The 11076-nt window shown below is 50.7% G+C and overlaps 1 protein-coding gene across 1 annotated transcript; it reads right to left on the reverse strand.

Moving 5' to 3' along the window:
- Positions 1–9134: 9134 nt before the first annotated feature.
- On the reverse strand, positions 9135–10715 carry LOC125548228 (uncharacterized). The gene has a single exon (XM_048711887.2). The coding sequence runs from the start codon at positions 10666–10668 to the stop codon at positions 9451–9453; it is 1218 nt and encodes a 405-aa protein (XP_048567844.1). The 5' UTR covers positions 10669–10715; the 3' UTR covers positions 9135–9450.
- Positions 10716–11076: the final 361 nt, after the last annotated feature.

The following is an 11076-nucleotide window of genomic DNA, read 5'->3' on the forward strand; positions in this document are numbered from 1 at the left end:
ACGGTGTGTAGATTTTGATTGCTATGTAAACTGGATTCAAACCATTATATTAACTCATTCAATCACGTTTTGGTTGCCATGTAAATGATTGCCATGGGGTTAAGCTGTTTGCATAAATTAAAGAAACTTGATTCACATGCTAGCTCGATATCTTCTTATTCAAAGAAGCAGCAATGATGTTTGAATTTTTTTTATTTTTGGTAGCAACTGATGATTCCGAGAAGATGTACTCCAATGATTTCATTACGTCTGTTCAGAGTTGCCCTTGTTTTAGTTTATGTTGCGAGTCACACTTGTTTTCATGCATATTTTAATTTTATTTTGAAATTACCCTCTTGGTTTCTTGTCACGCTCCGCCACTACTCGCAACATCCTCAACGTACGCGGGTCATCCTTCGGCCTGTCCGGCCCCAACTCAGTACTCCAGGACACATCATAGACCAAAATGCTCCACGTTGCAGCTAAAAAAAAAGGCTCCACTTTGCACCTTTACCCGACCGTCCCGATTTCGTCCCCGCTATATGGCGTGCCAGTGCCTCCACCCTCCGAGCCGTCTCGCCAACCCCGGCCAGTGTCTAGTGGTTGTGTCCTTGTGGGTCACCATAGAAGAAAAGCAACAAGACGACGTGGCGGTGAAGTTGCCCCATCTTCCCATGGGCGGAACAGGAGATCAATCGTCGACGCCGGATCTACAGCGGGTCAAGGGCGGCGACCGGCGCTTGGTCGGAGTGGTCAATGATGACTATATTGGATTCAGACCCGGAGCCACAATCCGAGGGAGGCTCGGGGAAGTCGAAGGAGGGAATCAGGACCGAGAGCGGGCTCCTAGTCTGCGGCGCGTTAGAACATTTCTAGCAGACCCTGTATAATGTCGATCCGCAAAACGCGTTTATAGTTCGTGGAAAAACGATTTTGAAGACCGTTGTAGGCGGCGGTAGAGTCATACCCTGTAAAACGGACCCGTAAAAAAGGATATTCGCAGAATATGCTCTTTTACAGGTCGGCTACGCGGGGTCTGCTCGGCCGCTGCCGTGTCGACCCGCAAACTGAAAACACCTGATAAGCGAATTTGACAGCGATTCCGACAAATGAGTTCAAATTCGAACAATAAAATGTAGTTCGCATGCAAATAAAAGCATAGTTTTGTACGACAAACGTAAAAGGACTTCATGCAAAAGCGATGACCACGCTCATCATCATCTTGGTCGTTTTTCATCCGTTGTCATGATCTTCACTCCGCACCACCTCCATCGATGCCATCGCCGCCCCCGAATCCATAACCGACACTTGTTCCAACTCCGGCACCGAAAGCATCGGCGGGGCGCACTGAATGCATCGGCAACATTGGTTCCAAATCCCGATGAGAAAACATCGCCGGCACTGTAACACGCACCGGTCGACGCAAGCATCCTCCTCTTCAAGATGTCTCTCCTTGCCATATCATGCCATTCTTTGGTGATGTCATCCATGACATTGCGGTTCAATGTCATGATCCTATTCTCTTCGGCAAGAAGCTTGGACATGGCGTTGTTCTCAGCGGCACGTGCCCTTCTCTCCTCAATGGCCACCTTGCGCAACCCCTCATCCTTGAACAATTGTCACTTCTCTTGCTTCTCTCGTGCCTTCTTCTCGGCCAACTCTTTCTTTGTCTCCAATGTCTTCGCTAACATCAACTCATTGATTGCACCATGGCATCTATCTTGTCCCTCAAGCTCGATGCTTCGTGTTCCCTCTTGATCTTCTCCTTTGTCTTCTTGTCACCATCGGGCTTGTTCAAATTTCTTGGGCCATCATTATCTTCATCTTCATCTATGTTCATAAGTGAACCTCTTTTCGATGGGGATTCTTTGTCAATCAACTTCCACTTGTCGTACTCTTTGAGCATATCCCGACAATGCTCTAGTTTAAAAAAATGCCTTCGAAAGCTTCCATGTCTTTGTAACTTTGTTGAGCAATTTTGTCCTACACAATTAAAACAAAGTCAAATGATGCAATCACTTCGTATGCTATAAATGATGTGCACAACTTGGGATGTGAAAACGAACTCACATAGTCGGATTCAACGGTTCCACTTGGAGGTGCATTGCGAACTTGTTCCAAGCAAGTAGCCCAAGGGCTACAAATCAGCTTGATCACGTCCCAACGACCTTGGAGTGACCGAACGGTCCATGGAGTCCTATTGGGATGCTTCGCCATCATGCGGCAGTATTGATCTTCGATTCTTTGCCAAAACCTCTTGGAGGTTTGAGATGTACCCTTGTAAGCATCAAGATACACCACACTCCAAGCCTTGATCAAGATTTGATCTTCCACGATCGTGTAGTTCTTCAATCTCATGTTTTTTTTGCTTGCGCTTGCTCATACGCCCCTTATATACCTTCTCCACTTCATCTTCACCACCTTGATCATTCACGCCATCCTCCATTTCATTGTAATCGAAATCAGCGAACGGGGCTTGATCGATGTCGACGGCGTTGGTGTCTAACAAGTTCACGAACTCGGCAGTGGCATTGTTCAAACCACCGCTACAGCAAGTGGCATCAAGTCATGGGCTACCACAATGGCGAAAAGCGAAGCAAGTACAAGGGATCGAAGATGCATACCTTCTGGCCATTTCATCAAACTCCTCGCCTGCGGTGGAAGCAGCGCCGTTGAACGTCATCGTCGGGGAACATCTCGCCGAGGCAGAGGTAGTGGACGAAGGTGCCGGCCTTTTCGTAGGAACCTTATTGGGCTTCACGCCCGAAACCTTGCTCACCTTCTTCATCGACGGCCGAGTAGATCGCGCAGCGGCGGCGGCGCTCGGCGCGCGTGCCTTTCCGGCGAGGCCCGCCGGATTGCTGCACTGCACGACAACGTTGCCCTGGCGCTTGTGGGCAGGCGCGGTGGTGCCTTGGGCGACATAACCGGCGACGAGATCCGCCGGAGGGGATTGCGCGCGCGCAACTTCCACGGTGACGGGGGACGGCTAGGAGGCTTCCATGGCGGCGAAAAATGGCGGAAATTTCCCTCGCGTCAAATCTCGCTGCGGATAGGGGGCGAGCTTGGGTTGGCCTCCCCCCCCCCCACCCACCCACCCCGCCGATGAATCTAAAGGTTGAAGAGGAACTTTTGCCGCGCCACGGAAAAAAATTATGGATCGAACGCATTTGCGGGGTCTATTTGGGTAGAATTTTTCATGCCGACCTGTATTTTGATGATTATATTACGGGTCACGGTATTATATTGCGATTCTACTAGAGATGCTCTTAGCAAGGTCGAGCCAGTGGCCGACATCCAGGATAGTTGGTGGCCACGGCATGTCAGAGTGTGAGGCGCCGTTGGGCCGGAGGAGGAAGGGGGCTTGCTTCCAGGCCGACCTCTTGGGTGGGGCCGGTACCGGGAAGCGTGATGCCGGATCGCAGGGGCGGAGCTACAGGGTGGCCAGGGTGGGCCGCGGCCCACCCTGATATTTTGGGTCAGGTTATATACCTATGGATTTCTAACTGGTCCAGAAAAAAATCAGCCCAATAGCACTTACCGATCGGATCCAGCGAACGCCGTCACGCCTTGGTCTCGTCACGCCCTCCTCTTGTCCACATCTCGCACAGGAGACAGGACAGCATCCCAGCCGCCGTTCCTCGCTTGACCGGCTTGCCGACCTCGCGGCCTCGCCGGTCGCCGGCCGGAGCCCATCCCGCCTCTCCTTCCCGCCCGGGCTCTGCCCCCGGATCCACCGCTCCAGTCGCTCCCCCACGGCGCCCCTACCCGGGCCGCCTAACCCTACCGCCCCGCCCCTGCCTCCGCCCTCCGGCCTCGCTGCAAAGCTGCTGGCCACCGCTGCCGCTCAGTAACCAGTCTTCGGCGGCAGCAAGTGTGCAACCCAATTTAAGTTACCGAAAACCCCCAAATTTTTACCTAGGGTTTGCTTTTTGCACTATGAACACACACATAATTTTGCACATAATTTCTGCCTCAGTTACATTTATTGATACAAATTAATTTTTATTGCAGAATTTTTGAAGAATGAACAGGACGTAGACATTGTTTCGCTTTTCCAGAGAAAAGCTATGAAGTTAGGGAAGAAGAAGAAGGCGGGGAATACGTCAGATGTGGCCGGAGAGCAAACCGGAGAATTTGTGTGTATGACGGTTGTGATTGAAGAACAAACTCAAGAACCAGCAGTGTCTATGTCAAATGTGACCATAGAGCAAACTCAAGAACTTCTCAAGGTATATACTATGGTCCATATAGTATGTACTACTACTAGGTATGTTTCTTTATGCAAAACTTAGACTTAACTGAGATTTTTAGTGTGTTTGTAAGATCATATTAATTTATTTTTATGTGATATTGGTAACTAGTTAGAACATTCACATGTCATTTTTTTTAAATTTTTTTTTAAAAGATGAACCACCCTGATGTCAAATGCTAGCTCCGCCACTGCCGGATCGGGCGATGACCGGGAAGGTGTGCGCCAGTGTGACTAGGGTCTGCTAAATGTCTCGCTGTCCCATGGTCACCGACGTGGAACCTGATTGTGACGTTGGCGTCGGACGTCTCGCCACCGTTGCAGCCGACCAGGCGACCACACCGCGAACGCACCCGCGAAGTTCCGTCCGGTTGGTGGTCATCTCTGTTGCCTCAATGGTGTACTCGACGTGAAAGATAGAAGCCACCACAACCTCACGGCCCAGGCGCATGGCCTATGAATCCCGTGGCCGGCGAGCGACGACTACAAAGTGGCTCTCGTAGCAGTAGCAATAGGGCTTCGTTGTCCGACCGACCGTCAATTTATACAGCATAACCGATCGCTCTAGAAACAACCATTCAAACGGCAAGTACATACTTACCCGAAAACTTAAATTAACGGCGCATACAGAAAATAACAGATGCCACCATGTATGGACATAAATCACACGCAAATCAACCGCGGAGAAACTAAGAATCAGAGAAGAAAAGGACCTTGCGTGGTTAAATCAACCACCTTCGCGAATTAAGGACAACCACCGCATCGCATGCATGCAAAATCAGGAAACGGTCTATCATTAATCCGTTTAGAGGCAGTAAGAATATTTAAAAGGGAGAAAAAGGATTCCTATGGGATGTAGGTATTTATTGGGTTCCCAATTTTGAATTGGCCAACAATGTTTCAAGGAGCACTCCCATTCAAGTTTTTTTTAGAAAAGGAGGATGACCCCCGGCCTCTGTATCTGGGAGATGCATACGACCACTTTATTAATTATTCTCGATGATCTTACAAAGTATTACAACAATATGCCTGAATCCGCCATCTTGGCAACATATGCCACTATTTCTATCCATATGATGAAGGGATGCTAGCTGGCCAAATACCCAGACCACTCACCTAAACCTATCATCAAAAGGCGGAAGCCCCAGCCGAGCCACATACCGGGTTTGGGGCACAAACCGGTCTAACGCACTCACATGTGTCGTCGCCGCCATCTTCCACAAGTCTGTCTTCAGAGCAGATATTGAGGCTTCTACTATGTCAGGCCACTCTGCCATCAACGCCACCATGACGCCAGACAGCTTCCTCCTCCTGCACGAGTCCATCTCTGCGCATCAGACGCCGAGTCTCCACAGCGCCACGCCGCCGAGATCCGCCACCATCAATGTGTAAGATGAAGCACCGCTCCACCAAAGTCGCCGTCCTCTAGTCCCTCCAAGAATGACGCCCCCAGGGGGAAACGACACAAGAGAGCCGCCGTCATCCGATCTACTGATCTAGGGTTTCCCCCGGAGGTAGCAGAGAGTGGCCTTGAACGTCTCCACGGCGATGCCTTCAAGAAGGGAACGACGCAGACAACGTCGCCATCGCCGGCCTTGGCAATAGCCAATAGCAGGTTTTCACCCAGATCTGATCGAAGACCTCCATCTCTCGTGCACGGGTCGCCGCCATCCTTGCCGGGATCTGGATGATCCCGCTGCCAGATCTCAGCAAGGAGAACCCCCACCCAGACCCGCCAGCCGAGCCGAGACCGCGCCCGCAGGATCAAATCCGCGATGGATCCATGCCCGCGCCACCGCCCCGGAGTCAGCCCCGCGCGCAGCCGCCACCGCCTGCCGAGGCTCGCCGCCGTGTGCCCTGCGCCCCACCACCGCTCGCCGAGGCCTGCCATCGCGCCAAGAGTGCTGCAGGACGCCGCCGCCTGCCGCCTAGATCCGCCGCCCGCGAAGGAAGGGGAGTCGGGGGAGAGTCCCCCCGCCGCCGTCGTCTGCCACGTGGGTTTCACCCGGTGGAGTCACCCGGCGGCGGCGCAAAGAGGGCAAAAGGAGAGGGCGGCAGCGGCGCCTAGGGTTGGAGAGCCCCCGAGTCGCCAGGACGGGGGCGACGCGAGGGAGATGAGTGGTATCTATCATGTGTTATCAGTGTGTCGCACTCCCATTCAAGTAAGGTGTTTAATTTTTAATACACCATACACTCTAATTTTAGAGTCCTCCCATTTAATTGAGGTGTTAGAGCATCTCCAGCCGGCCCCGAGTGCCCCCCCCCCCCCCCCCCGAGCCCTTTTTTCCGCCGACAATGTAAAAAGGGCCCAGCCATGCCCCTCCCCCCCCAACCCCTCCCAAGACCTCAAAATGGCGCCGGCGAACCCAGGACAAACCCAGCGTGCACTGGGGGGCTATTGGGGTGCCGCTGGAAGCAACAACCAATCCTATTCCCCCACTCGTCCTTTCTCTTGACCCACCCAATCACTTTTTGCCCGACGATTGTCTAGGGGGGGGGGCATCAACGGCTAGAAAAACAGACTCGCGTTTTGCCCCCCACGACATGCTAGTTTTGGTCCGGAGATTGTCCTGGGGGGCTCCAACAGCAGGAGATGCCCTTACATTTGGATTTGGCCCGCAATTTTTACCGGGTCAACAATTTCTCAAGGGACTCTTTCATTCAGTTAAGGTATTTAATTTTGAATTTGATTCACGATTTTATGTGGGACAACATGTTCTCAAACCAGCCTAAAGAAACACATCAATCCCGCACATCCTCTCACCGCCTAGAAATAAGAAGCTTCAAATGTGGCACTGTAGCACTAATATAAACATGCCGCCACCGGCACAGTAAACTTCCACATATAAGTTTGAAGAAAACACAAAAAAGCCCACCAAAACACCAAATTATAAAAATAAAACACACCATCTTCTCCACATGCCAAACCAAATAACAAAAAAAATAATTAAAAGCACAGCAGCACCGACGGGACAACGAAGCACACTCAACCCTTCAAATGTTGTATCAATCTAGAGCTCATTGCTCTTCCTGACAATGTACTAACTAGTGTACAATGTATTTGTGGACCAGATTTCATATTCCAAACATTGATTCTTCTTTATATAGCAAATCAGATAATTTCTAGACCAAATTGCACACTCTAATTTAGATATTTTGGAACACATGCAGATTTTATTTTGCACGAAATCAGACAAATTTTTACCTTTTTAACAGATCCATCACAATGCAAGTACAAACATACCCTTCAAAAATTGCTTTGAGATCAAGATTTTTTTAAGAGGGCGTAGTAACAAAAGATACGCAACAACAGGAAACAAGCAAGAACGACTCTTTATTATTAGCAACAAAAGGTCAGAAAACAAAGTGAATGACAAGACCCGTGTGATGACCAAGACAGATTTATGTGCTCAAAGGGGATAATTTGATCAAGGCATCAAGGAATTCGGCATCTTCGTAACTGCGGACTAAGGTAGGAACAACCCTGCTTGGGTGTTTGCAGCATGTGCATCTTCTGGTCAGCCACCCATCTGGCAAACTCTGACGAAATTTCATGCTTCCCATACACAAGGAGTTATCCAAACCTGAACCAATAACAGCGCTCTGGTATGGAGTCAGGTTTTTCAGCACTTGCGAGGAGTACTAATCTGAAAATCTGCTAAAAGCATCCCTGCCCACACCATCTACTTTGTTCTTTTTAGCCTACAAAATAAATAGACGCTTTAAAGAGAAAACATCGCAGAGAAAGATAACACGCCCCGTAGCTACCAGGAAAAAAATTTAATGCATTTTTGCATCTAGCTAGTACGAAATGTAGAGGGTGGGGCAGGGTGCAGAGGATATATAGAACAAAAACTATGTTCACTAGTGAGGAGTCCTCAGAAGTGGCTGAAATTTCTTTTCAAGTATTTCACGGACTGCATTCCTGCCTCACAAAAAAGCACACAAGAACAAATGAAGGCGCATGAATCACAGAAATAAACAAAAAAGTTCATTATGATGTCATAATGGAGGGGGAGAACTGTTTGATGCAGAAACCAAACAGTGCATCATCTAAGGCTTTGTTCCTCCTTGGAAAGCTCAATGCCTGCACAAATGACAACTAGAAGAAATGAACCAAAGCCGATTAGACCAAAAACGAAGAAGGCTTATTTTGACGCGTCGCGACCAAAGGTGCGGTCAGTGGTATGAAACAAGACAACTTTGACGTGAACATTATGACAGCTAATAACATATACTTTGTTTTACTTCAGTAAGCTCTACATTGTTTCTGAATCTGCAAAAAGAGTGACTATTGATGGCATGACTTTGTTGTGTCAATAACAGTAATAGCTAAGTAGAGTAACAAATTAAAACATCATTGAAGGTACAGGTATTGCTAATTCAAACCAAAATATAATGAACTGCTATTGATAGACAAAAAAAAATATAATTATATCCAGGCTCTGCTCATATCATATACCTCGAAGTATGACTAATTATATTGGGGCTCTAGTAATTATATACTCCCTCCGTCCGAAAAAGCTTGTCCCTCAAGTGGATGTATCTAGCATCATCCATTTGAGGGACAAGCTTGGGACCAGCTTTTCCGGATGGAGGGAGTATGTAAGTATCACTTAGAGCACTGAACTCTTTCATTTTCAGATACGCGGAAGGAAAACCATTGTTCTACCCAGATTAACCAACTGGGTGAAATCATGCAAATCGCTTGATGTGCTGCTTTGTTTGTCAGTTCATAATGAAGGATAGACCACATTAAGATTTAAGAATCATCACCCCCAAAAACATATGAATAGGAGACTACGAGGCCCCTTGCTTAAAAAGTTCTTCACCTTATAACGCTGTGTGGGCCAGGTAAACAAGAAGCGCTCCATTTCTGAATTATTCAGTGTGTGTGCAGTAGCAACAAAAGCATAATAATCTAAAAAACTAAATCAATTGGAGGCCCACAAAATAAACTCTTGTACTAAACCACGGCTATAGGAAGAGTGCACAACGAAGGATCCACAGCTACGTGTGTTGTGTGCATCCCAGTTACATCGCCGGAGGACCGCTAAGATGTCGGTTAACTGAACCAAGCCTCGGTTCCAACAGAAAGCAGGGTTGCTGCTGAAAAAGTCTACCAAGAACAATCGAGTATGGCAAAAAATCCCTACAAACTAAAGGAGGCAGACCCACACTCCTCTCAGCCTAGCGTGGAAGCGTATCAAAGCATTCAATCAGGCGCCAAAAATCGCCGATAGCTCGCTGTGCTGCGGGAAAGACCAACAATAGCCGGTGCCATTGCTGATCGGCTGTGTGGTGGGCCTGGATGTGGCGTGGTCGGGCGAGAAGCAGCCGTAGCTGTCCAGCGTCGATGCCTCACTGACTTGTGACGACTCTGGTGTGGCCCAATCTTGGCCAGGGAGGAGGAAGGTGGTGTCATAGGAGGAGGTCAGGGCGGACAGCTGGAAGGCCCAAGCGCCGGTGTTATCTCTCAAGGGTGTCGTGGCATTGTAGCAGCTCAGCTCGGAGGTGGCTGGTGAGACGAAGCCATAATTGCCCAGTAGTACCGTCGACGTGTCGCTCAGGTCCGAATTCCCTGGCATGGGCCAATCTTGGGCGGGGCGGAGGAAGGCGGTGCGGTCCAAGGTCAGGGCGTGGTCGGCGGCCATGGAGAAGCTGGGAATCAGCGGTGTGGCTATGTGTGCTATGCGTACCGGTGGTTCTTGAGGCTCCTCTGGTTCGTGCTCTGCCTGCGGCCGCTGGGCTGAAAGCAAGTATGCTTCTTGAATCTCCGATGTAGCAACAAGTGCGGGCGGATTTGGTGCGGCAGGAGGCAGACGGAACTGCAGGCATCGCCTCACGCGGGCCGAGGAACCCTCGACGGAGCGCTCGTTCGCGGCCGCCGCCTTCCTCTTGGATCCCGACATCGACGACGACCCAGACGAAATCGTCTTCGAGGCGGACCGGCCGGCACGACGCTTCTGGTAGATTTTGCAGAGGACGGGCATGGCCTCGCCGCGGCGGGGTTCTTGTTGGCTGAACTCGAGCATCAGCCAGCCGTTCTTGGGCTCGTAGGTGAAGGATTGGCGGTACCCGACGACGGCGCCGCCCCCGTCGAGCACGACGCACCGCGCCTTCTCCGAATGCCAGGTGCCGGCCCCACCCGCGACGGCGCGGCACCTGCGGGTGTCCCGGCTGCTCTGGGCCCGCACGGAGGTGAAGAAGTACCACTCCCTGCCCTCGCCGTCGCTCCTCGCCGAGGCGGGGAGGAGGCCGGTGACGAGCGCGGCGGGCTCGGCCGCGTACACGTCCGCGTTGTGGATGTACCGGGCGTCGGCGGCGGGGAGCGAGGACCCGGAGCTCTTGCGCTGGAGGTGGATTGTTATGAGATCGGCGTCGCCGGGGGCGAAGATGAGGCCACGGGGCCAGTCGGGCGCACGCGGGGACGCCATGAGAGGAGGAGGGACGGAGCGAGCCAGCTAGGGTTTGACGGCGCGTGCGCGGGAGAGGGATGGAAAGAAGAGGGGATCTGCGCGGTCGAAGGCTTTCCTTTTGAAATTTGGTTCGGGGACGGGAAAACGCGTGCGAAAGTGAAAACGGGGAGAGCGGTGACGTAGGTGAGCTCGGTTTGTTTTGTAAGTTTTTTTCTTTCTTTTTGGAAATCTTATTATCCGGCTGACATTCTCATGGAAGTCCCAGTGAACGCCCAGCCACCATTCCATCCTTTTGCATGAATCTTGAAGCACTTTACTCGACACTTCAGCCGAAAGGGATCGTTCGCTCTGTGTGCTTTCTACCGCGAACACCCTCACACCACAGGAGGCTTAGGACCAGTTATATCTGCCCATTTGTCGGGCCGG

Source organism: Triticum urartu, chromosome 3A, assembly GCF_056163025.1.
Source record: "Triticum urartu cultivar PI428250 chromosome 3A, HENAU_Tu73, whole genome shotgun sequence".
Lineage (NCBI taxonomy): Eukaryota > Viridiplantae > Streptophyta > Magnoliopsida > Poales > Poaceae > Triticum > Triticum urartu.